The 27,232-nt window shown below is 41.6% G+C and overlaps 1 protein-coding gene across 3 annotated transcripts in view; it reads right to left on the bottom strand.

Moving 5' to 3' along the window:
* RYR3 (ryanodine receptor 3) overlaps positions 1–27,232 on the bottom strand; it is a gene marked incomplete at both ends in the record, with an annotated part of 580,399 nt that overhangs the window by 161,746 nt on the left and 391,421 nt on the right. For all 3 annotated transcript variants that reach the window (XM_079701083.1, XM_079701082.1, XM_079701084.1), the window contains 4 exons: positions 1,868–2,005; positions 2,820–2,922; positions 14,578–14,778; positions 24,905–25,700. In XM_079701083.1, the coding sequence (XP_079557209.1) occupies positions 1,868–2,005; positions 2,820–2,922; positions 14,578–14,778; positions 24,905–25,700 (1,238 nt within the window). The remainder of the gene's footprint in view (positions 1–1,867; positions 2,006–2,819; positions 2,923–14,577; positions 14,779–24,904; positions 25,701–27,232) is intronic.

Below are 27,232 nucleotides of genomic sequence, written 5' to 3'. Positions count from 1 at the left end.
GGATGGGATAGGGAGGGTGGGAGGGAGATGCAAGAGGGAAGAGATATGGGAACATATGTATATGTATAACTGATTCATTTTGTTATAAAGCAGAAACTAACACACCATTGTAAAGCAATTATACTCCAATAAAGATGTAAAAAAAAAAAGAAACTTTTATGGCAACTGGCTATGCATTCAGAAACATCATTTCTATTCAATCAAGTGAAAAACAATTTTGGGGGGTATGGCAGTTAAACCATCCCCAAGATTTTCTCTTAAAATGGCAGCCCTGAGTGAGGAGCTTTATGTCCCTGGGACATCTGGCACGGAACCCATATGCTGACAACCAGACATGCTTGGCCACCTTCTAGTTCTACTTCTGGGACTGCAGGAAATAAGACTTATGACACAAAGCTTGAACCTCTCAGAATTCTGCTTGTGGAATAGAAGCAGCATGGGGTGCACCATGGAGTTCATGCTGGGGTAGCCTTTCAGGTTTGCACATCCTGCCAGAACAGACAGAACATAATCTTTCTGCCTGAGGCCCAGGGTAGCAATGCTAAATATTGCAGTCCTTAGAGCCTGGGCACCATTCTTAGAGTTAGAGAGACTTCACAGAGCTAGGTGACTTAATCTAAGTGACTCCATTTACCTAACATGAAGCGGTCACCTTGGAGGATCCCCTGGTTGTGACATATTGTGTTAGAAAGAAGCAACCACTTTCAACACTGACTCTCCACGGGGAATATGGGTCAGCTCAGCCTATTTTTAGTTCTGCTTTGGCAGTACCACAAAGGGAGTCTAAACTCACTTTTTTGGATCTTTGAATCATGCTGGCCTGTCCTCACCAAAGACCCCCCCGCCATGGTGACAAATAGGACCGACCAAGGGTTGCCAGTGCAACTGCTGCCAAGTACCCCAGACACTCTTCCAGAGGCTTCTACACTTCTGCTGATAAGTGCAGAGGATTCTTTCCCTTCAGAGATAGTCTGACAAAGATGGAAGGTCAATAGAAAGGGCTATGAACCCCAAAGCAGTGTTTTCAAACAAACAGATCACATCTTGACAGTCTATTGCTCTAGTCTATAATTTGAAAGCATGTTCTAAGATGGATAGGAACAGGGAATAATATAAAAGGCAACTATATTAAACCTGGGAAATTCCTTCTTCGACAGTGAAATATTTGCAGAATTTGGTACTATGGAGCAGACTGATTATAATATGCAGACAAACTTCCTCTTGAAATGTTAATGGTAATGGACAGTCAACTGCCTTGCAGAACAAATTATGATCTTGTTTCAACATGGGTCGAAATGGTAGGAGTCATCTGTACTATAAGGATTAGAGAAATAATTTGAACAAGGTTCGTGAATGTTGAAAAACAGAAGGTCCAATTCCTCTGGGATGTTATATTAGGAAAATCATAGCCAAAAACCAACCCCCCCCCTCCAAACCCCACAACCTATTCCCTTTACTTCTGCCTTATTATTATTACGTTATTTCCTTGCTGAGGCAATTTTCAACGCTAAGGAACCACAAACAAAAGTGACAGAAACAACAGTGGTTAGAAGGGGAAGATTATGAAAACATAAAAAAAAGAACAGCAATCTGTTTACAGGCATTTAAAAGTAGACAGACAAGAGCAGACCCACCAAGCGATCCATCCCTAAAAGACGACTCCAAGTAAGTTCCTTAAGTCAGAAGAAAAGCATAGCCCCAAACACATAGCAATAAGTTCTACAAATTATAACAGAACGCTTCCTTGAAGCTAGCTAAGCAGCCCTTCTCTATCCCACAGTATTTGCTTAGAAAGTCCGTGATCTTAATTAAGTCTTAGAAGACCTCCAGGTTGGGGGCAGTGTGATTGAAAGGCACTGGAACTTACTAGGGCATCTCTCCTCCTCCTCTGTCGGCTGCTTCTTCTCTGGCTTGGAAGAGCCTTTGATTTTATACACCAAGGCACGGAATTTTCCAGTCCAGGAGGCGTCCTCCTCCTCCTCTTCCTCTTCCTCCAGGGGAACCCCTAAGCAAGTCACATAACAGAGTGATAACCTCAAACAGTACATGAAGCCACCAGATGATGGAAGGAACATAGAAACACTGCTTTCCACCCTTTGGAACTTTCTAAGGATACTATAGGCAGCCTCCCATAAGTATTTATCTACATCATGTCTTTTGGCAAGTTGTTTAAAAAGATGATTTCTTGTATACAAGAACATTAAGTAATTTCAATCCCAAGACTTAACTTTTTCTAACCCATACCCAAAATGGGCTCTAGAGTGTCCAAAAAGAAGAGTTAACCATGAGTTACTTCAAATGAAAAAGTCATCTCTTATTCACAGAGTACTCATTCCACCCATGTACAAGCAGCACAACTGCTGAGAGCCACTTTAAAATGAGCAGATATGTATCTAAGCAGGGATGGCTGGTTTCGAATCCTTAAGGGCAGACATGGCCATACTTATATCATTGCAGAAGCTAAAAAGCAAAGGGGATCAGAATCTTGGCTCAGCTGGGAGCAGAGTCCCAACTATCTAACCTGAGATAAATTGGGTGAGGTTTATATAAAGAGCAGTTCTTTTCTTTCCTTCTTTAGAGACCCAGTTCTCTCTTAGATCTCAGCAAAATTTCTTCTAGGTAGTAGTTTCAGTTATGTATTATGCCAGGATGATGTCCTGTATCTTCTCTGACCCAAATAGTTTTGGAGAGAATCATTTCTTGGACAATTAGTATTGTAATTTTAAATAGAAAACTAACTTCGCAACCCCCCCTGAGCTTCTAATGAAGGAATCATGAACAGACTTGTCTTTCATAAAGCTTTTATCTCGGAAGCTCACCGCAGTGAATGAGAAGGTCCTCGTGGAAGTCATACAGCTCCTCCCGGATCTCTTCTGGGCACGGGCAGTTCTCCCCCAGTTGAAAGTTAAGAAGCATGTTGATCTTTGAGGGACAAAGAAGAATGGCTGGTTGGTTCTCAATGTCTGCCCCAAGAACTCAGATCCAATCTTAGTCAGACACCTAATATTTCTTTGCAAATTTTATTTAACTCAATTATTATTATTATGTTTTTTGGTAAAGATGGCCAACATTTAAAAGGAGCTTCCTATAACTGAATCACGTTGCTGCACATCTAAAACACTGTAAATCAACTATACTTCAATAAAAAGTAAAACATAAAAATTTTAAAAAGGGGTACAAACTTCCAGTTATAAGATGAATAAGTCCTGGGCATGTAACGTATAGCATAGTGACAGTAGTTAACAATACTGTACTTGAAAATTGCTAAGAGAGTAGATCTTAAAAGTTCTCATCGTGAGAAAAAGAAACTCATAACTATGTGAGGTGATAGATGTTAACTAAGCTTACTGTGGTGATCATTTCACAATATATACATATATCAAATGACTATGTTGTATACCTTAAACTATACAGTGTTATGCGTTAACCAGATCTCAATAACTGGGGAAAAAACCCCACTACAAATAAAAAAAGAAAAAGAAAAAATTCCAGCAATATTGCTTTGCATCACCAAGATACTGTCTCTGCTCTCCTTCTTTAGAATAATTATTTTGGTGACTATGGCTCTAATTCCTGTCTTTAAGAAAGAATGCATGATTCTGAGAAAAAAGTCATGCATCCAGGGCATTTTAAATGATCTTTGGAGAGATGAGTCATGAGAATACAAAGATGTAAAAACTACACTAATGAAATAAAGCCATAAACTATGAGATGCTAAAAAAAAAAAAAGTAGCCCTCACTTTTTTCTGATTATAAAGGTAATTTATTAATTACACAAAACTTGGAGATTACCTAAAGAAGAAAATTTACTGTGATCTCCCCACTCAAAGACAGCCACTGTTAATACTTTAGTTAATATCTTTATGTATGCAGATTGAGATCACACTCTAAATAAACTTTTTTGAAACTCAAATTTTCCACTTAATTTATCTCAAGCATTTAAAAATTTTTCTTAACCTGATCTTTAACAGGTGCATTGCATTTCATCATAAGGATGAAAGCAGTTTATATAAAATGCATGTAAAATTAATGATCTGCTATGAAATATTTAAGTTGTTTTCATTTTTTTTATCCTTGTAAAATAAAGTTGGTTTGAATTTCTCTGATCATTTTCTTAGGATAAACGCAGAGAAGTGAAATGCCTGGACCAAAAGGTTTGAACATTTTAATGGCTTTTTTTTCCCTTATGATTTTTTTTTACATCTTTATTGGAGTGTAATTACTTTACAATGTTGTGTTAGTTTCTGCTCAATGACAAAGTGAATCAGCTATATGTATACATATATCCCCATATCCCGTCCCTCTTGAGCCTCCCCCTCCAACTCTCCCTATCCCACCCCTCTAGGTGGTCACAAAGCACTGAGCTGATCTCCCTGTGCTATGTGGCTGCTTCCCACTAGCTATCTATTTTATATTTGGGAGTATATATTAGTCCATGCCACTCTCTCACTTCGTCCCAGCTACCCTTTCCCCCTGCCACCCGTGTCCTGAAGTCCGTTCTCTACGTCTGCATCTTTATTCCTGTCCTGCCCCTAGGTTCTTCAGAACCATTTTTCTTTTTTAGATTCCATACATATGTATTAGCATAGGGTATTTGTTTTTCTCTTTCTGACTTACGTCACTCTGTATGACAGACTCTAGGTCCATCTACCTCACTACAAATAACTCAATTTCATTTCTTTTTATGGCTGAGTAATATATAGTATATATGTGCCACATCTTCTTTACCCATTCATCTGTTGATGGACACTTAGGTTGCTTCCATGTCCTGGCTATTGTAAATAGTGATGCAATGAACATTGTGGTACATGTCTCTTTTAGAATTATGATTTTCTCATGGTATATGCCCAGAAGTGGGATTGCTAGGTCATATGGTAGTTCTATTTTTAGTTTTTTAAGGAACCTCCATACTGTTCTCCATAGTGGCTGTATCAATTTACATCCCCACCAACAGGCAATAGGGTTCCCTTTTCTCCACACCCTCTCCAGCATTTATCGTTTGTAGATTTTTTGATGATGGCCATTCTGGCTGGTGTGAGGTGATACATCACTGTAGTTTTGACTTGCATTTCTCTAATGATTAGTGATGCTGAGCATTCTTTCATGTGTTTGTTGGCAATCGGTATATCTTCTTTGGAGAAGTGTCTGTTTAGGTCTTCCGCCTAATTTTGGACTGGGTTGTTTTTTTGATATTGAGCTGCATGAGCTGCTTGTATAGTTTGGAGATTAATCCTTTGTCAGTTGCTTCTTTTGCAAATACTTTCTCCCATTCTGAGGGTTGTCTTTTTGTCTTGTTTATGGTTTCCTTCACTGTGCAAAAGCTTTTAAGTTTCATTAGTTCCCATTCACTTATTTTTGATTTTATTTCCATTACTCTAGGAGGTGGGTCAAAAAGGATCTTGCTGTGATTTATGTCAAAGAGTGTTCTGCCTCTAAGTTCTCCTCTAAGAGTTTTATAGTGTCTGGCCTTACATTTAGGTCTTTAATCCATTTTGAGTTTATTTTTGTGTATGGTGTTAGGAAGTGTTCTAATTTCATTCTTTTACATGTAGCTGTCCAGTTTTGCAAGCACCACTGATTGAAGAGGCTGTCTTTTCTCCACTGTATATTCTTGCCTCCTTTGTCAAAGATAATGTGACCATATGTGTTTGGTTTTGTCTCTGGGCTTTCCAGCCTGTTCCATTGATCTATATTTCTATTTCTGTGCCAGTACCATACTGTCTTGATTACTGTAACTTTGTAGTATAGTCTGAAGTCAGGGGGCCTGATTCCTCCAGCTCCGTTTTTCTTTCTCAAGATTCCTTTGGCTATTTGGGGTCTTTAGTGTTTCTATACAAATTGTAATATTTTTTATTCTAGTTCTGTGAAAAATGCCATAGGTAGTTTGATAGGGATTTCACTGAATCTGTAGATTGCTTTGGGTACTACAGTGATTTTCTCAATGTTGATTCTTCCAATCCAAGACCATGGAATACGTCTCCATCTGTTTGTATCATCTTTGATTTGTTTCATCAGTGTCTTATAGTTTTCTGAATACAGGTCTTTTGTCTCCTCAGGTAGGCTTATTTGTAGGTATTTTATTGTTGCAATGGTAAATGGGAGTGTTTGTTGCAATGGTAAGTGGGAGTGTTTACTTAATTTCTCCTTCTGTTGTTTCATTGCTAGTGTATAGGAATGCAAGAGATTTCTGTGCATTAATTTTGTATCCTGCTACTTTACCAAATTCATTGATTAGGTCTAGTAGTTTTCTGGTAGCATTTTTAGGATTTGCTATGTATAGTATCATGTCATCTGCAAACAGAGACAGTTTTACTTTTCCAATTTGGATTCCTTTCATTTCTTTTTCTTCTCTGATTGCCGTGGCTAAAACTTTCAAAATTATGTTGAGTAACAGTGGTGAGAGTGGGCACCCTTGTCTTGTTCCTGATCTTAGAGGAAATGCTTTCAGTTTTTCACTATTGAGAATGTTGTTGGCTGTGTTTGTCATATATGGCTTTTATCACGTTGAGGTAGGTTCCCTCTATGCCCACTTTCTGGAGGGTTTTCATCATAAATGCGTTTTGAATTTTGTCAAAAGCTTTTTCTGCATCTACTGAGATTATCATATGGTTTTTAACCTTCAATTTGTTAATATGGAGTATCACATTGATTGATTTGCATATACTGAAGAATCCTTGCATTCCTGGGATAAACCCCATTTGATTATGGTGCATGATCCTTTTAATGTGCTGTTGGATTCTGTTTGCTAGTATTTTGTTGAGGAATTTTGCATCTATGTTCATCAGTGTATTGGCCTGTAGTTTTCTCTTTTTGTGACATCTTTGTCTAGTTTTGGTATCAGGGTGATGGTGACCTCGTAGAATGAGATTGGGAGTGTTCCTCCCTCTGCTATATTTTGGAAGAGTTTGAGAAGGATAGGTGTTAGCTCTTCTCTAAATGTTTGATCGAGTTCACCTGTGAAGCTTCCTGGTCCTCGGCTTTTTTTAGTTGGAAGATTTTTAATCACAGTTTCAATTTCAGTGCTTGTGATTGGTCTGTTCATGTTTTCTATTTCTTCCTGGTTCCGTCTTGGAAAATTGTACTTTTTGAAGAACTTGTCTATTTCTTCCCAGTTGTCCATTTTATTGGCATATAGTTGCTTGTAGTAACGTCTCATGATCCTTTGTATTTCTGCAGTGTCACTTGTTACTTCTCCTTTTTCATTTCTTTTTTTTTTTTTTTTTTTTTTTGTGGTATGCGGGCCTCTCACTGTTGTGGCCTCTCCCGTTGCGGAGCACAGGCTCCGGATGCGCAGGCTCAGCAGCCATGGCTCACGGGCCCAGCCGCTCCGCGGCATATGGGATCCTCCCAGACCGGGGCACGAACCCGTATCCCCTGCATCGGCAGGCGGACTCTCAACCACTGCGCCACCAGGGAGGCCCTCCTTTTTCATTTCTAATTCTGTTGATTTGAGTCTTCTCCCTTTTTTTCTTGATGAGTCTGGCTAATGGTTTATCAATTTTGTTTATCTTCTCAAAGAACCAGCTTTTAGTTTTGTTGATCTTTGCTATTGTTTCCTTCATTTCTTTTTCATTTATTTTTGATCTGATCTTTATGATTTCTTTCCTTCTACTATCTTTGGGGTTTTTTGTTGTTTTTTTCCTTCTTCTTTCTCTTATTGCTTTAGGTGTAAGTTTAGGTTGCTTATTTGAGATTTTTCTTCTTTCTTGAGGTGGGATTGTATTGCTATAAACTTCCCTCTTAGAACTGCTGTTGCTGCACCCCATTGGTTTTGGATCATTGTGTTTTCATTGTTATTGTTGCTAGGTATTTTTTTTATTTCTTCAGTGATCTCTTGGTTATTTAGTAGTATATTTTTAGCCTCCATGTGTTTGTATTTTTTACAGTTTTTTTCCCCTGTAATTGACATCTAGTCTCATAGCATTGTGGTCAGATAAGATACTTGATATGATTTCAATTTCTTAAATTTACCTAGGCTTGATCTGTGACCCAAGATATGATCTATCCTGGAGAATGTTCCACGGGCACTTGAGAAGAAAGTGTATTCTGCCACTTTCGGGTAGAATGTTCTATAAATATCAATTAAATCTATCTGGTCTGTGTGTCATTTAAAACTTGTGTTTCCTTATTTATTTCCTGTTTAGATCTGTCCATTGGTGTAAGTGGGGTGTTAAAGTCCCCTTCTATTATTGTATTATTGTTGATCTCCCTTTTCATGGTTGTTAGCATTTGCCTTATGTATTTCGGTGCTCCTATGTTGGGTGCATAAGAATTTATAATTGTTATATCTTCTTCTTGTATTGATCCCTTGATCATTATGTAGTGTCCTTCTTTGTCTCTTGTAATGGTCTTTATTTTAGAGTCTATTTTGTGTGATGTGAGAATTGTTACTCCAGCTTTCTTTTGATTTCCATTTGCATGGAATGTCTTTTTCCATCCTCTCACTTCCTAGGGACACTCTGTATGTGTCCCTAGGTCTCCTGTAGACAGTATATATACGGGTCTTATTTTTGCATCCATTCAGCCAGTCTCTGTCTTTTGGTTGGAGCATTTAATCCATTTACATTTAAGGTAATTATCAATATGTATGTTCCTATTACCATTTTCTTAATTGTTTTGTATTTGTTTTTGTAGGTCTTTTCCTTCTCTTGTTTTTCCTGCCTAGAGAAGTTCCTTTAGCATTTGTTGTAAAGCTGGTTTGGTGGTACTGAATTCTCTTAACTTTTGCTTGTCTGTAAAGGTTTTAATTTCTCCATTACATCTGAGTGAGATCCTTGCTGGTTAGAGTAATCTTGGTTGTAGGTTTTTTCCTTTCATCACTTTAAATATGTCCTGCCACTCCCTTCTGGCTTGCAGAGTTTCTGCTGAAAGGTCAGCTGTTAACCTTATGGGGATTCTCTTGTCTGTTATTTGTTGCTTTCCCTGGATGCTTTTAGTATTTTTTCTTTGTATTTATTTTTTGATAGTTTGATTAATATGTGTCCCGGCATGTTTTTCCTTGGATTTATACTGTATGGGACTCTCTGCACTTCCTGGACTTGATTGACTATTTCCTTTCCCATGCTAGGGAAGTTTTCAACTATAATCTCTTCAAATATTTTCTCAGACCCTTTGTTTTTCTCTTCTTCTTCTGGGACCCCTAGAATTTGAATGTTGGTACATTTAATGTTATCCCAGAGGTCTCTGAAACTGTCCTCAATTCTTTTCATTCTTTTTTCTTTATTCTGCTCTGCAGCAGTTATTTCCACTATTCTATCTTCCAGGTCACTTATTTGTTTTTCTGCCTCAGTTATTCTGCTACTGATTCCTTCTAGAGTATTTTTAATTTCATTTATTGTGTTATTCATCATTTGTTTGCTCTTTAGTTCTTCTAGGTCCGTGTTAAACGTTTCTTGTATTTTCTTCATTCTATTTCTGAGATTTTGGATCATCTTTCCTGTCATTACTCTGAAGTCTTTTTCAGGTAGACTGCCTATTTCCTCTTCATTTGTTTGGTCTGGTGGGTAAAAACCTTCCTCCTTCACTTGCTGCATATTCCTCTGTTTTCTCATTTTGTTTAACTTACTGTGTTTGAGTTCTCCTTTTCCCAGCCTGCAGGTTCGTAGCTCCTCTTATTTCTGGTGTCTGCCCCAGTTGGTGAGGTTGGTTTAGTGGTTTGTGTAGGCTTCCTGGCAGAGGGGGACTGGTGCCTGTGTTCTGGTGGGTGGGGCTGGATCTTGTCCCTCTGGCAGGCAGGGCCACGTCTGGTGGTGTGTTCTGGGGTGTCTGTGATCTTAGTATAACTCTAGGCAGCCTTTCTGCTAATGGGTGGGGTTGTGTTCCTGTCTTGCTAGTTGTTTGGCATGGAGCATTCAGCACTGAAGCTTCCTGCCCGTTGGGTGGACCTGGGTCTTAGCGTTAAGATGGAGATCTTTGGGAGAACTCTTGCTGATTAATATTACATGGGGGGCTTCCCTGGTGGCGCAGTGGTTGAGAGTCCACCTGCCGATGCAGGGGACACTGGTTCGTGCCCCGGTCTGGGAGGATCCCACATGCCGCGGAGCGGCTGGGCCCGTGAGCCATGGCCGCTGGGCCTGCGCGTCTGGAGCCTGTGCTCCGCAACGGGAGAGGCCACAGCAGTGAGAGGCCCGCGTACCGCAAAAAAAAAAAAAAAAAAAAAAAAAAATTACATGGGGCCAGGAGGTCTCTGGTCATCCAACGTCCTGGACTCAGCTCTCCCACCTCGGCAGCTCAGGCCTGACACCCGGCCGGAGCACCAAGACCCTCCCAGATGCATGGCCGCTTCTTACATCAAAGTCTCTGTGGGACCGTTGCAAAGTCCACAGGCCTCTGCATGACCCAAGCACCTCTCACTACCAGCGCAGTCACGTTGGCATGCACCACCCAGTAATTTCCAACTGGAACTGCCATTTTAATGGCTTTTGATATTAATCTCCAGACTTCCCTCCAGAAAGCTCACAACAATTTGCTTTAATACTAAATTTATACAAGAGTATGTATTACTTTGCCATCTCCATTACGGTAGTGAGAGTTAACATATTTTCAAATAGTTTCCAATTTAATGGGTGAAAAATGTCATATCTCTGTTGCTTTAATTTATTTATTTTTCATTTTTTTTAAACAGCCCTAATCTTTTTTTTTAAATTAATTTATTTGATTTATCTATTTTTGGCTGTGTTGGGTCTTCATTGCTGTGCGCAGGCTTTCTCTAGCTGCGGCGAGCTGGGGCTACTCTTCGTTGCGGTGTGTGGGTCTCTCATTGCAGTGGCTTCTCTTGTTGTGGAGCATGGGCTCTCGGGTGCGTGGGCTTCAGTAGTTGTGGAGTGTGGGATCAGTAGTTGTGGCTTGTGGGCTCTAGAGTGCAGGCTCAGTCATTGTGTTGCACAGGCTTTGTTGCTCCGCGGCATGTAGGATCTTCCTTGACCAGGGCTCGAATCCACATCCCCTGCATTTGCAGGCAGATTCTTAACCACTGCATCACCAGGGAAGCCCTCTGTTGCTTTAATTTGCATTTAATTGGTGAGGTTGAACTTTGTTTTTCCACACAGAAGGACTGTTTTTATCTCACAGTTTATATATTTTCAATCCATGTTCTTCCTCCATTTTTCTGTTGTGTGATTATCTTTTAAAAAATTAATCGGTGAGTGATTTGCACATCTGCAGTTTATTAACTCTTGGTGATATATACTCCAAATACATTTCCCAGTTTTTAGTGAGCTTTTAATTTTGTTTATAGAATTTTTTTTGTCATGTAGGTTTTATGTTTTGCAGCCAGCCTGTCATCTTTTCCTCTACAGTTTTGTGTCAGAGATGCTTAACTGTTTCTGTGCCATGGACCACTCTGACAGTCTAGTGAAACCCATGGAGTGTTTTCTCAGATTAATATTTTATATTAATATTTAATATTAATACCTAAAACAAAATAGAGAGGATTACAAAGAGAAACAATTATACTGCAATCTAGTTATCAAGATGATAAAAAACAAATTTGTGATACAGTAACATATACAAAAAGGTCTAGCAGCAGGTCTCACATGCACTGTGATCTTGAAGTAGTGATGAATGTAAATGATATTTCAAGGTATTAGAACTCTGTAATATGATATGAAAAAATATGTAATTTCTGTGGGTGACAAGGTTAGGTACTTGCTTTGCTGCCTATATCAATAATTGAAAGAAATACTCCTAGAAATTAATGAAAAGTTGGTGAAAATAAAGCTGTCACTAAGATTTCTGGATGTCTAAATTCTTCACAGACCCATGACCCCAGGTTAGTGAATATCTGGAGGCACTGAAGTAGTAGCTAGAGGTAATCTTGTCCATTTTGCTGTGTCAGGCAGAGTAACCCAAACACCAGGCAAAGGGGTATTTTCTACTTTTGTTTAGGATATCTAGGTGAAAAAAATTTACAGTCTCATTTATTAAACCATGAACCTTATTTAATATTGTTAGGAAGATCATTTTTCAAAGCTTCTACTGCAAACAAGTTTTTGGCAGAAGGTAGAGGTATTGTTTGTAATAAAATAATATTGATAAAACAGGTTTGAAAAGTAATTTTTGTGGTTGTTCCACAATGTTAAATTATGGTAATTATATCAGCAACATATATGGGTGGGTTGTTTATTAAATAAAAATCAGATCTGAAGGTCTGATTTCAAGAATCTGAAAGTTAATTTCTTACTGAATGATCTTTCTTTTGTTGGAACACTTAGGAAGCAAGTGGCCCATCAGCCCTCAGGGCGTAACCAAAGGGGAGTGAACTGAGTTTTCTGCTAGGTCACACCCTTTAATGAAAGTCCTTTTCAAAGTGAAAGCCTTGCAAACTGTGCTTGGCTAATTTGCCAACAATCACTGAACTAATCTTTGCTTTACCTACTTTTGTGCTTAGTTACATCCCCCAAGTATGTTTTTTTCATCTCTCTGAATAGTGTATGGATATAGGGCTGAAAACCTCTATTTTATCCTCACAGGTTACAGAAGAATGAGGTAATCATATCACTGTTTTAAAATTCTAATTCCTATGTATCCTATTTTCCAAGTGATTTTGCATTCCTCTGCCCTGAAATTGAAATGCTCCATATCCTTTATCAATATTAAATTCTTAATTACTCAGAAAGTTCTATGGGTAGGTTCCTTCTAGAAATGAATACTCTGGGAGGGGTGGCAGATGGGACAACTGAATTTGGTAACAGGGTCCCTGCTTTTATTTCATTTCTAGCCAGCAGCATCAGCATAGACTGGAAACTTGCTAAACATGCAAATTCTCAGGCCTTACCTTAGACCTACTGAATTAGAAACCCTAGAGGTGGGACCAGCAGTCTGTGTTTTATTCAGCCTTCCAGGGATTCTGAGGTCTGCTCAAGTTCTTGAGATACAGACTTCTGAAATGGGTCTGAAATGATTGTTCAGAGGATTGTCTAGAAGGCTAAAGAAGGAAGTGATGGTAGGTCCCAAAGATGACAGAAGAGAAGATAAGGAGGCAGAATGGGGCTAGAAGAGGGTGGAGCCAGCAGGGCCCTTCTAGGATCCAGGATCATGAGCTGTGTCTATGGGGATGACAGTGTCAGATGGACAACCAAGTCCTGGCTGGCTTGAGGAGATGCCAGAAAACATGCATAAACTCTAGTCACTGGCTCACTGACAGAAGGTCATAGAACATGGCATGAGGCAAATGCAAATACCTCTGACACTAAAACTAATGATAGCTTGTAGTACTTACAGAATGTTTACTACCTGACAGATTTCCTGCTAAGCAATCTAAATGAATTATCTCATAGGATTCTCACAAACATTATCCACATTTTGCAGCCTGAAGAAACTGAGAGACAAAGAAAAGTAATGCACCCAAGACTACCCAGTGAGTGATGGTGGAGCCAGAATGGGAACCAGGCTCTGAAGCCAACAGCAGTGTTTTAATCACCACTTCATCCACCTTCCCATTTTTCACAAGTACAAGTCAGCATCTGCCCAGTGAAATAGGGAATGTTCGCACCTGTTGCCAGTCTAAAAGCAGCCTGACAACATCTGTAAAGCCTTCAAGAGTAGTTCACACTCACTGCATTTTTCTCAGCACAGTGCAAAGTACCTGCTCTCACCAATCCACAGGGCCTTCGCATTTTGCCTCTAGCAAAGAGATGTGGAGCTCTGTCTGCTCTTTATCAAGGCCAGTATCATTCAAAGGAATCTTAAAAAGCCAAGATAGGTGGTTCATTTTTAAGCCAATATAAGTATCTATAGCCTATAAAATAGGTTTTAGGAATGTAATTGGACCATGCTGTGGTGGCCTCGCCATTTAATTATATTGACAACAATTTATGGATAGGCTGCTTATTAAATATATATAAGATCCAAAGATTTGGTTTTGACGACAAAAAATGAATTTCTTCACTGGAAGATCTATCTTCTCTTTTGAAACTGAGGGAGCTGTGACAAATGGCCTGCAGGATATATGTGAGCAGCCGAGCAGCGGCGATGAATGGAGACTATTATTTTACAAGCTGTCCCTCCCTCATCTGCAAGTTTCTCACCAGGATTTTCATTCTTTTCAAAGCAGCCTTTCAACCTGGATGAGGCTGACTATGAGGTGGGGTACCGCAAAGAATGGAGACAACACATCCCAGGAGAGGACTCCCTCATCCATGTCGTGCCCTCCAGGCTTCCTGGGGCTGGGGTGGGGGGATTCCAGAGGGTCTCGGTCAAGGAAGACTGTGAACCCGCCCTCACGAGTCAGGAAATGCAGACCACATTCTGTTGATCTCTGCTGGAGAGTAGTGACTTCTGGAAGGACTGGACAGAAATGCTTCTAAGGGGTAGAAGCTGGATCCTAACAGAGACAGGAGTGGTGGCATGAGCGAGAGACGGAAAGGAGGAAGCCTGGCTCTGTGTGTGGTTTTGGAAGGTTATCTTTCCACCCAAGACAGCTGGCCGAGGCTTCCCAGTTGTCTCAGCACAGGACTAGCCTATCTCCTGGTGCTGGCCGGGGTCTTTCAACCTCCCATGAAGGCTTTGTGTACCCTGCTTCGTCGGGTTCAAGCTCTTCCCTAGGAATGGGATGGAGGCTCAGGAGGGGCTTCTCACCTGCTCCTGCGGGGGTGAGCGGAACTCCTTGGTCTTCCGAGCAGTCAGGGCTGCAGACATGTTCAGGGCCTGCATGAGTTCATTGTAGCGGAACTTCTGATTTTCCTGGAGCTTGGAGACATAAATGTCGCCAAAGGCCACGATGGCCTCCACCCGGTGCTGCAGCTCACAGTCACAGAGATAGCTGAGGAGCTCACACATCTGCAAAAGTGTACACACACGTGAATATAATAATACTTCATGTACATTGGTGAAGCAGCTATCATCCCCATTCTACAGATGGTAACACTGAGACTTAGGCAATTTAAGGAACTTGCCCAGTGTCACACAGTAATCATAGAGCTATTACTGGAATCCAAGTTGGCCATTACTGGATGACTCTGGATTAGTACTTGAACCCAGAGCCCAGCTCTTTACCGCTGAGCCAGGAGAACAACAGGAAAATGAGCTCATTAAACACAGAGCATGTCTGCCTGTGGAGACAGAGAACAGCATGTAGGAGAGCGTTTTCCCAGGGCTCTAAGCTCAGTACAGAATCCACCACTGAATGGTACATATGAGCACTGGGTCTCCTTCCTGACATCTTCTGGTTCTGGATGATGGGAAAGCGAGACTTCTGCTTCCCTCCCCATCTTTCATTGTCTTTGTTTATCAGCATTGTTTTTCTATGATCAATTGTTATAACTAATCTTATCACCATTAGAATTTATACTAAGGAGCCGGAGGAAGATGGCGGAAGAGTAAGACGCGGAGATCACCTTCCTCCCCACAGATACATCAGAAATTCATCTACACGTGGAACAACTCCAACAGAACACCTACTGAACGCTGACAGAAGACCTCAGACCCCCCAAAAGGCAAGAAACTCCCCACATACCTGGGTAGGTCAAAAGAAAAAAAGAATAAACAGAGACAATAGGATATGGACGGGACCTGCACCAGTGGGAGGGAGCCGTGAAGGAGGGAAGGTTTCTACACACTACAAGCCCCTTCGAGGGCGGAGACTGCAGGTGGCGGAGGGGGAAAGCTTCGGAGTAGCGGAGGAGAGCACAGCAACAGGGGTGTGGAGGGCAAAGCAGAGAGATTTTGGCACAGAGGATCGGTGCCCTCAGGCACACACCAGCCCGAGAGACTTGTCTGCTCGGCCGCCAGAGCGGGCGGGGCTGGGAGCTGAGGCTCGGGTATCGGCTTTCAGTCGGAGCGCAGGGAGAGGTCTGGGGCTGGCGGCAGGAAGAGACCCTGAAGGGGTTAGTGCTAGCCCGGAGGGAGTCCGGGGAAAGGGTCTGGAGCTACCGGAGAGGCAAGAGACTTTTTTCCCTTTTGTTGCCTGGTGCGCGAGGAGAGGGCATTCCCCTCCCTCCCCTCTGCCTGAGTGAGCCAGAGCCCCCGAATCAGCGGCTCCTTTAAACCCGTCCTGTCTGAGCGAAGAACGGACGCCCTCCGGCGACCTACGCGCAGAGGCGGGGCCAGGTCCAAGGCTGAGACCCGGGAGCTGTGAGTGCAGAGACAGGGAAATCTCTCTGTGCAGCCTCCGAGGCAGCGGATTAAAGCTCCACGGTCCATTTGATGTGCCCTGCGTCTGTGGAGTGCATGAATGGACAGCGAATCATCCCAAATTGAGGAAGTGGACCTTGAGGACAAGATTTAAGACTTTCCCCCCCTTTTTTTCCCTCTTTTTACAACGAATTATCTCAAATTAAGGAGGTGGACTTAGCAAGATTTCAGACTTTTCGCCCTTTTCCTCTTTTTACAACGAATTATCCCAAATCGAGGAGGTGGACTTGGAGAGCAAGATTTTTGATTTTTCCCCCTGCTCTCTTTTTGTGAATGTGTATGTGTAATCTTCTGTGTAAGATTCTCTCTGTATAGCTTTGCTTCCACCATATGTCCCAGGGTTCTTTCGGTCCGTGTTTTTTTTCAATAATTACTTTTTAATTTTAATAACGCTACTATATTTCATACTTTATTCTATTTTACTTTACCTGCTCTTTCTTTTTTTCCTCCCTTCCCTTCCTCCCTCCCTCCCTCCGCTCCTCCTTTGCTTCTTTCTTTTTCTTTCCTCCATCCCTCCCTCCCTCCCACCCTTCTTCTTTCCACTTTCTTTTTTCCTTCCTCCCTCCCTCCCTCCCTTCTGTCTTTCTTTCTTTCTTTCCTTCCTCCCTCCCTCCCTCTCTTCTTCCATTCACTCTTCCTTTTGCTTTCATTCCTCCCTCCCTCCCTCCTTTCTTTCCTTTCTTTCCATCCTTCCTCCCCCCCTCCTTTCTTTCTTCCTTCCTTCCTTACTTCCCTTCTTCCTTTCGTTCAATCTCTCTTTCTTTCTTCTACTAATTATTTCTTTCTACTTTTTCTCACTGTTATTCTGAGCCGGGTGGATGAAAGGCTCTTGGTGCTGCAGCCAGGAGTTAGTGCTGTGCCTCTGAAGTGGGAGAGCCAACTTCAGGACACGGGTCCACAAGAGACCTCCCAGCTCCACATAAAATCAAGCAGCAAAAATCTCCCAGGGATCTCCATCTCAACACCAGCACCCAGCTTCAGTCAACGACCAGCAAGCTACAGTGCTGGTCACCCTATGCCAAGCAACTAGCAAGGCAGGAACACAACCCCACCCATTAGCAGAGAGGATACCTAAAAACATAATAAGGCCACAGGCACCCCAAAACACACCACCAGACGTGGACCTGCCCACCAGAAAGACAAGATCGAGCTTCAACCACCAGAACACAGGCATTAGTCCCCCCCACCAGGAAGCCTACACAACCTACTGAAACAACCTTAGCCACGGGGGACAGACACCAAAAACAACGGGAACTACGAATCTGCAGCCTGCAAAAAGGAGACCCCAAACACAGTAACATAAGCAAAATGAGAAAGCAGAAAAACACACAGCAGGTGAAGGAGCAAGATAAAAACCTACCAGACCTAACAAAGGAAGAGGTAATAGGCAGTCTACCTGAAAAAGAATTCAGAATAATGATAGTAAAGCTGATCCAAGATTCTATTTCCCAGATCCAAAATCTTGGAAATAGAATAGACAATATGCAAGAAACAGTTAACAAGGACCTAGAAGAACTAAAGATGAATCAAGCATCGATTAAAAACACAATAAATGAAATGAAAAATACTCTAGATGGGATCAATAGCAGAATAACTGAGGCAGAAGAACGGATAAGTGAGGTGGAAGATAAAATAGTGGAAATAACTGATGCAGAGAAAAATAAAGAAAAAAGAATGAAAAGAACAGAGGACAGTCTCAGAGACCTCTGGGACAACATTAAACGCACCAACATTCGAATTATAGGGGTTCCAGAAGAAGAAGAGAAAAAGAAAGGGACTGAGAAAATATTTGAAGAGATTATAGTTGAAAACTTCCCTAATATGGGAAAGGAAATAGTTAATCAAGTCCAGGAGGCACAGAGAGTCCCATACAGAATAAATCCAAGAAGAAATACGCCAAGACACATATTAATCAAACTGTCAAAAATTAAACACAAAGAAATCCTATTAAAAGCAGCAAGGGAAAAACAACAAATAACACAAGGGAATCCCCATCAGGTTAACAGCTGATCTCTCAGCAGAAACTCTACAAGCCAGAAGGGAGTGGCAGGACATAATTAAAGTGATGAAGGAGAGAAACCTGCAACCAAGATTACTCTACCCAGCAAGGATCTCATTCAGATTTGATGGAGAAATTAAAACCTTTACAGACAAGCAAAAGCTGAGAGAGTTCAGCACCACCAAACCAGCTTTACAACAAATGCTAAAGGAACTTCTCTAGGCAAGAAACACAACAGGACTATACCTACAATAACGAACCCAAAGCCATTAAGGAAATGGGAATAGGAACATACATATCAATAATTACCTTAAATGTAAATGGACTAAATGCTCCCACCAAAAGACACAGAGTGGCTGAATGGATACAAAAACAAGACCCATATATATGCTGTCTACAAGAGACCCACTTCAGACCTAGAGACACATACAGATTGAAAGTAAGGGGATGGAAAAAGATATTCCATGCAAATGGAAATCAAAAGAAAGCTGGAGTAGCAATTCTTATATCAGACAAAATAGACTTTAAAATAAAGACTATTAGAAGAGACAAAGAAGGACACTACATAACGATAAAGGGATCGATCCAAGAAGAAGAGATAACAATTGTAAATATTTATGCACCCAACATAGGAGCACCTCAATACATAAGGCAAATACTAACAGCCATAAAAGGGGAAATCGACAGTAACACAATCATAGTAGGGGATTTTAACACCCCACTTTCACCAATGGACAGATCATCCAAAATGAAAATAAATAAGGAAACACAAGCTTTAAATGATACATTAAACAAGATGGACTTAATTGATATTTATAGGACATTCCACCCCAAAACAACAGAATACACATTTTTCTCAAGTGCTCATGGAACATTCTCCAGGATAGATCATATCTTGGGTCACAAATCAAGCCTTGGTAAATTTAAGAAAATTGAAATTGTATCAAGTATCTTTTCTGACCACAATGCTATGAGACTAGACATCAATTACAGGAAAAGATCTGTAAAAAATACAAACACATGGAGGCTAAACAATACACTACTCAATAATGAAGTGATCACTGAAGAAATCAAAGAGGAAATTAAGAAATACTTAGAAACAAATGACAATGGAGACACGACGACCCAAAACCTATGGGACGCAGCAAAAGCAGTTCTAAGGGGGAAGTTTATAGCAATACAATCCCACCTTAAGAAACAGGAAACATTTCGAGTAAACAACCTGACCCTGCACCTAAAGCAATTAGAGAAAGAAGAACAAAAAACCCCCAAAGTTAGCAGAAGGAAAGAAATCATAAAGATCAGATCAGAAATAAATGAAAAAGAAATGAAGGAAACGATAGCAAAGATCAACCAAACTAAAAGCTGGTTCTTTGAGAAGATAAACAAAATTGACAAACCATTAGCCAGACTCATCAAGAAAAGAAGGGAGAAGACTCAAATCAGTAGAATTAGAAATGAAAAAGGAGAAGTAACAACTGACACTGCAGAAATACAAAAGATCATGAGAGATTACTATAAGCAACTCTATGCCAATAAAATGGACAACCTGGAAGAAATGGACAAATTCTTAGAAATGCACAACCTACCAAGACTGACTCAGGAAGAAATAGAAAATATGAATAGACCAATCACAAGCACTGAAATTGAAACTGTGATTAAAAATCTTCCATCAAACAAAAGCCCAGGACCAGATGGCTTCACAGGCGAATTCTATCAAACATTTAGAGAAGAGCTAACACCCATCCTTCTCAAACTCTTCCAAACAATATCAGAGGAAGGAACACTCCCAAACTCATTCTACGAGGCCACCATCACCTTGATACCAAAACCAGGCAAGGATGTCACAAAGAAAGAAAACTACAGGCCAATATCACTGATGAACATAGATGCAAAAATCCTCAACAAAATACTAGCAAACAGAATCCAACAGCACATTAAAAGGATCATACACCATGATCAAGTGGGGTTTATTCCAGGAATGCAAGGATTCTTCAATATACGCAAATCAATCAATGTGATACACCATATTAACAAGTTGAAGGAGAAAAACCATATGATCATCTCAATAGATGCAGAGAAAGCTTTCGACAAAATTCAACACCCATTTATGATAAAAACCCTGCAGAAAGTAGGCATAGAGGGAACTTTCTTCAACATAATAAAGGCCATATATGACAAACCCACAGCCAACATTGTCCTCAACGGTGAAAAACTGAAACCATTTCCACTAAGATCAGGAACAAGACAAGGCTGCCCAGTCTCACCACTCTTATTCAACCTAGTTTTGGAAGTTTTAGCCACAGCAATCAGAGAAGAAAAGGAAATAAAAGGAATCCAAATTGGAAAAGAAGAAGTAAAGCTGTCACTGTTTGCAGATGACATGATACTATACATAGAGAATCCTAAAGATGCTACCGAAAAACTACTAGAGCTAATCAATGAATTTGGTAAAGTAGCAGGATACAAAATTAATGCACAGAAATCTCTGGCATTCCTGTACACTAATGATGAAAAATCTGAAAATGAAATCAAGAAAACACTCCCATTTACCATTGCAACAAAAAGAATAAAATATCTAGGAATAAACCTACCTAAGGAGACAAAAGACCTGTATGCAGAAAATTATAAGACACTGATGAAAGAAATTAAAGATGATATAAATAGATGGAGAGATATACCATGCTCCTGGATTGGAAGAATCAATATTGTGAAAATGACTCTACTACCCAAAGCAATCTACAGATTCAATGCAATCCCTATCAAACTACCACTGGCATTTTTCACAGAAGTAGAACAAAAAATTTCAAAATTTGTTTGGAAAAACAAAAGACCCCGAATAGCCAAAGCAATCTTGAGAACGAAAAACGGAGCTGGAGGAATCAGGCTGCCTGACTTCAGACTATACTACAAAGCTACAGTAATTAAGACAGTGTGGTACTGGCATAAAAACAGAAAGATAGATCAGTGGATCAGGATAGAAAGCCCAGAGATAAACCCACGCACATATGGCCAACTTATCTTTGATAAAGGAGGCAGGAATGTACAGTGGAGAAAGGACAGCCTCTTCAATAAGTGGTGCTGGGAAAACTGGACAGGGACATGTAAAAGTATGAGATTAGATCATTCCCTAACACCATACACAAAAATAAGCTCAAAATGGATTAAAGACCTAAATGTAAGGCCAGAAACTATCAAACTCTTAGAGGAAAACATAGGTAGAACACTCTATGACATAAATCACAGCAAGATCCTTTTGGACCCACCTCCTAGAGAAATGGAAATAAAAACAAAGATAAACAAATGGGACCTAATGAAACTTCAAAGCTTTTGCACAGCAAAGGAAACCATAAATAAGACCAAAAGACAACCCTCAGAATGGGAGAAAATATTTGCAAATGAAGCAACTGACAAAGGATTAATCTCCAAAATTTATAAACAGCTCATGCAGCTCAATAGCAAAAAAACAAACAACCCAATCCAAAAATGGGCAGAAGACTTAAATAGGCATTTCTCCAAAGAAGATATACAGACTGCCAACAAACACATGAAAGAATGCTCAACATCATTAATCATTAGAGAAATGCAAATCAAAACTACAATGAGATATCATCTCACACCAGTCAGAATGGCCATCATCAAGAAATCTAGAAACAATAAATGCTGGAGAGGGTGTGGAGAAAAGGGAACACTCTTGCACTGCTGGTGGGAATGTGAATTGGTACAGCCACTATGGAGAACAGTATGGAGGTTCCTTAAAAAACTAAAAATAGAACTACCATATGACCCAGCAATCCCACTACTAGGCATATACCCTGAGAAAACCATAATTCAAAAAGAGACATGTACCAAAATGTTCATTGCAGCTCTATTCACAATAGCCCGGAGCTGGAAACAACCTAAGTGCCCATCATCGGATGAATGGATAAAGAAGATGTGGCACATATATACAATGGAATATTACTCAGACATAAAAAGAAACGAAACTGAGCTATTTGTAATGAGGTGGATAGACCTAGAGTCTGTCATACACAGTGAAGTAAGTCAGAAAGAGAAAGACAAATACCGTATGCTAACACGTATATATGGAATTTAAAAAAAAAAAAAATGTCATGAAGAACCTAGGGGTAAAACGGGAATAAAGACACAGACCTACTTGAGAATGGACTTGAGGATATGGGGAAGGGGAAGGGTAAGCTGTGACAAAGGGAAAGAGAGGCATGGACATATATACACTACCAAACGTAAGGTAGATAGATAGTGGGAAGCAGCCGCAGAGCACAGGGAGATCAGCTCGGTGCTTTGTGACCGCCTGGAGGGGTGGGATGGGGAGGGTGGGAGGGAGGGAGATGCATGAGGGAGGGGATGTGGGAACAGATGTATATGTATGACTGATTCACTTTGTTATAAAGCAGAAACTAATAAAAAAAAAAAGAAAAAAAAAACAACAACAAAAAAAAATAAATATATGCTCCCATGGAAAAAAAAAAAAAAAAAAAGAATTTATACTAATAAGAAAAAAATAGCCATACTTTATTGAGCACTAGCTATTTGCCAGACACTGTGCCAGGCACTTGCCATACTTTATGTGTGTTCCTCATATTTTTACTAAAGCAGAAGTTCTATTTACCCACCTCCACTTAACCCATCACACGTGACTAAAGAACACTCTCCAGGGCTTCCCTGGTGGCACAGTGGTTGAGAGTCCGCCTGCTGATGCAGGGGACACGGGTTCGTGCCCCGGTCCGGGAAGATCCCACATGCCGCGGAGCAGCTAAGCCCGTGAGCTATGGCCACTGAGCCTGCATGCCCGGAGCAAGAACACTCTCCAGTGTGTCTGGGCACAGACAAGGCCTCTGGTGGTGGGGTGCTGTCACCTAGCAGGAGAGTCTCTGCACACCTCTGCTCCAGCCAGGTAAACTGGGACCCAGAGCTTATGCTTGTCCTACTTGTGATTATAATTACAACATTTAAAGTCATGTGGGTGAATGAAATAGGAAAACTAAGTTGAATGACTCGGCAACATCTGTGAAAAGCGGGTTTTTTTTTTTAAATGCTAAAATTGAGTGTGAGTTAGACAACTATAAAAAGTTGGGGGAAATCATAAAAATCTAGAAGCATTTTGCACTCAGGTTGCTTTCAATTACCTCTAAATCTGCAGCCTACCTTAACGACCCCAAAGTGGTAATCATAGGTGGTGCATGACAGGTGTCATCCATGGAAAAGAGAGCACTCTATGTGCCAGTCAAGGACTTACATTAAAGAAGAGGTCTTGCCCCAGATCATGTGCATATAGATACCTGCTTCAATTAAACTGGCTACTGGAGGTATACTTATTTTCTTAATTTTAGAGTTAAGAAAAGTTACAATAAAATAAGCCAACTCTTAGTTTTGACATTTTTGTATTGTTTTTCTGCTTTCTATCTCATTTATTTCTGCTCTAATATTTATTTCCTTCCTTCTGCTAAATTTGGGCTTGGTTTGTTCTTTTTCTAGCTCCTTGAGGTATCAAGTTAGATTATTTGAGATCTTTCTCCTTTTTTTAATGTAAACATTTATTGCAATGTACTTCCCTCTTCTATTTTTGCTGCATCCCATAGGTTTTGGTAATTTTTGTTTTCATTTTCATTTGTCTTGAAGTAACATCTTTTAAAAAAAAATTAATTAATTAAAAAAAAAAAAGAAGAGGTCTTGGCCCTCCATCAGAATAGCACATTTCTATGTTTTAATAAAATATTTAAGGTACATATGTAAAATTTGTTATGCTTCTCCTCTGTATTCATGTTTTGATGAAATGACCGCCTACCAATCCCATCATATTGGATAAGAGAGCTTCGACTGCAGATTATTTTTTATAACATATTTTATGCTAAAATATGTTTCAAATGATATTTTTTAAAAACACATTTTAATATTATATTTTACTATATCATCATCCTCATTTTACAAATCATAAAGCCAAGACTGATGGGCTACTGACTTGGCAAATTTATTTAGCTAGTAAGTGGCTGAGGAGCAGGAATTGAAATCCAGGGATGCCTGAACCGGGGTCACTCCACTAAGATAAACTGCTCTCCTCTATTTCTTTTCTTTTCTCTTTTTTTTACTTTTTAGAAAATTTATTGAAGTATAGTTGATTTGCAGTGTTGTGTTAATTTCTCCTCTATTTGTTTTCATTTCTCTCTTCTCAGTGCTGAGAAGACAAAAGTCACCATCCTCTTCAGTGCATCACTGATGCTAGCTGACATTTGGTAAGACTAAGCTGTGCAACGGGGCAGCTCTAAGTGAGCAGGACTCCCAGCTCAGATGGCACTTTCTCTGAGTGCCAGTGTAACAGGTTCACGTTAGGCTCGTGATCGGAGCACGGCAACAAATGAGAGCAGGTGATGAGTGTGGTCATTCTATAAGCCAGTTCCTTTGGTCAACTCCATGGCCAAAGGCTCCTCCCCGTCTCCAGACAAGATGTCACAAATGAGCGCTTTAGTCCCAAAGAGTAGGAGAGAAGATCAGGGAAAATCCATCACTGGGACCAGAAAAAACAGTTCTAAAGCACATGCTTTATTGATGAGGGCTAGTATCTTCGTTTTGGTTTGGGGGAGACTTAGGGAGTACCTTCCAGCTCAGAAACGAGCAGGACCAGTGGGCACTCTCCCTGAGCATCTCTGCTACACTCCACATTCAAGCCAATGCCCACAGTCCTGGCGTCACCAGCAGGCTGTACTGTCTCCCTCCCCAGCTCTTTCCAAGGGCAGGATGCTGGCTGCCCCGAGTTACCTGCAGCTTGACGGACTCCGGTAATCGGGTCTGCAACAAGCCTTTGACGGGAGCCTCCTTGCTGGCCTTTTCCCCAGCCTCCACAGCCTTCTCCTCCACCTGGGTCACCCCCTCCTTCTCTGCTCCGTCCTGTGTGTCCCCACTGTGCTCCCCAAACACGGAGGGGTCGATGAGGAGGAGGATCTGCCGAACGTCGTCATCGTCAAACACCCCCATGACCAGCAGGGTTCCGATGAGTTTCAGCACAGGCACAAACTGGAACTCCACGGAACCCCCGACGGGGTCCCGGATGTGAGCCCCACTGCACCGCACTGCTTCCGTCAGCATGCTCAGCGCCTTCGTCTTGAGAAGCTCCAAGGGAATCTCGGGGCTCTGCTTCTGGTGCTCCTCGCTGGTCATGACGAAGCAGGCAGGGGAGAACCTGAACCCTGGCTTGAGGCACGTTCTCGGGCCCACCCCAGGGAGCCCATGCCTCTTGGACTCGTCCGGGTACAGGCGGATTTTCCTGGTGCTGCTGGTGATGGGGATGATGTACTCATTCTTCATCATCAGCTTCCTCTCCTTAGCGCTGGCCAGGTGGATGCTGATGAGCAGGTCATAGAAGCCGGAGCGCAGGAAGCCGGGGAGGTACTTGTTGTCAATGGCGTAGAAGAGCTGGGAGAGGTCCACGTGGCTGCACAGGGCGTAAGCCACCCGGCTGTTTCCCAGGGCGCACAAGGCGCTGTAGAGTCTCAGCGTGTGGTAATGGAACCACATGAGGTCCTCCTGCTCGCAGAGCTCCAGGATGTCCACACACCTGAGGAGGAGACAAGCAATCAACCACTCCATGGGGAGAAAACTGTGCCAGAACTCAGCGGAGCGCTTACCCTCGGAATCCCCAGGGGTCTCACCCAAGCCAAGGAAGGCAGAGCGGGTAGAAGCCTGGAGGAGTCTCTCACAGGTTATCATTCGTCTCCCAGTTCTGGTCCATATCCCAGCTCCTGATAAGCCACCATTTCTAACTATGAGGGTCTCAAAAGTCTGTAAGACTTAAAAGACACTAGCTTACCAAATATCAAAGTCCCCATTATTAGGGAAAAACCCAACTCAGAACTGAAAACATTCAGGTATGTGACGGGTGACTCGGTCCTCTTATTTGTAGGCTCAAGGGGCTCCTCTGTTTCCTGATGTAAGAGCCCCTCAGAAGACGTAGCTAAAGCCCTCCCATCAATTTACCATCTGCCTCATCTATGTAATCTCCAGTTTACCGTCAGCCACGGGGCTATCCTTTTCCTGAAAACAAACACACACCCACGCTCTTGTCCAGAGAGGAAACGCCTTCCAACCTGTGATGAGTTGGCATAGTCAGGTAGCCAGTTCACTTTCTCCATTCTGACTGTAGAGATCTATTTGCTGTGTATTATTCCCTTGTGTGCGGGGGCCCGGGGCTCTGATCTCTGCTTAGATTTTTCCATTTTGTCTTACTCCTCACTGAGAACCTGAGGACACTTTGCAGTTGGCTTACTTGGCTGGTCTCCTGGTCTTTTCTGCTCCTTCCCTACACTAGCCTGCCCTTCTGCTGCCCATGACCCAGCGGAATACCAAAATGTGAGCTATGCAGGTGTCAAGTACCTCCATCCTCTATTGCTTTATTTTTTCAGTCCAAGAGATCAAGGGGTAATAACATCCATCAAAATAAAACTTAATTTTTTCTATGGACAGAAACTGAACTAGATTTTCCTTACACAATTTCATTTTTTCTCTCTCAGCAATCCTTTGGGTGGGCATTGATCTCACTGTACTGATGAGAAGACTGAGGCCTGGAGTGCATGAGTAACTCACTCAAGGCCACGCAGCCAGAAAGTGATAGCACTGGAATTGAATCTAGGCCATAATCCAGGAGCACCTCTTTTTTTTAATTTTTTTTATTTTTATTTTTTGCGGTACGTGGGCCTCTCACTGTTGTGGCCTCTCCCATTGTGGAGCACAGGCTCCAGACGCGCAGGCTCAGCGGCCATGGCTCACGGGCCCAGCCGCTCCGTGGCATGTGGGATCTTCCCGGACCGGGGCACGAACCCGCGTCCCCTGCATCGGCAGGCGGACTCTCAACCACTGTGCCACCAGGGAGGCCCCAGGAGCACCTCTTAAAGAGTGGAGACCAGGAGCCTGATCCTTGGTTCTCCAAGCAAGCTAGGCATGCCTCGTTCTTCCCCTTCTTGCCATCAATAACCTGTACTTCTGAGCCACGTTAGGGTTTTTAATTAAACGCATGGAAATGTCCCTGAGTGCAGGTACTCGGACCTACAGTGAAAGCCCCGTGGCAGGCACATCATTGTGAATATCATGCTG

Source organism: Hyperoodon ampullatus, assembly GCF_949752795.1.
Source record: "Hyperoodon ampullatus genome assembly, chromosome: 3".
NCBI lineage: Eukaryota > Metazoa > Chordata > Mammalia > Artiodactyla > Ziphiidae > Hyperoodon > Hyperoodon ampullatus.
This window is presented reverse-complemented; position numbering and strand designations above follow the sequence as displayed.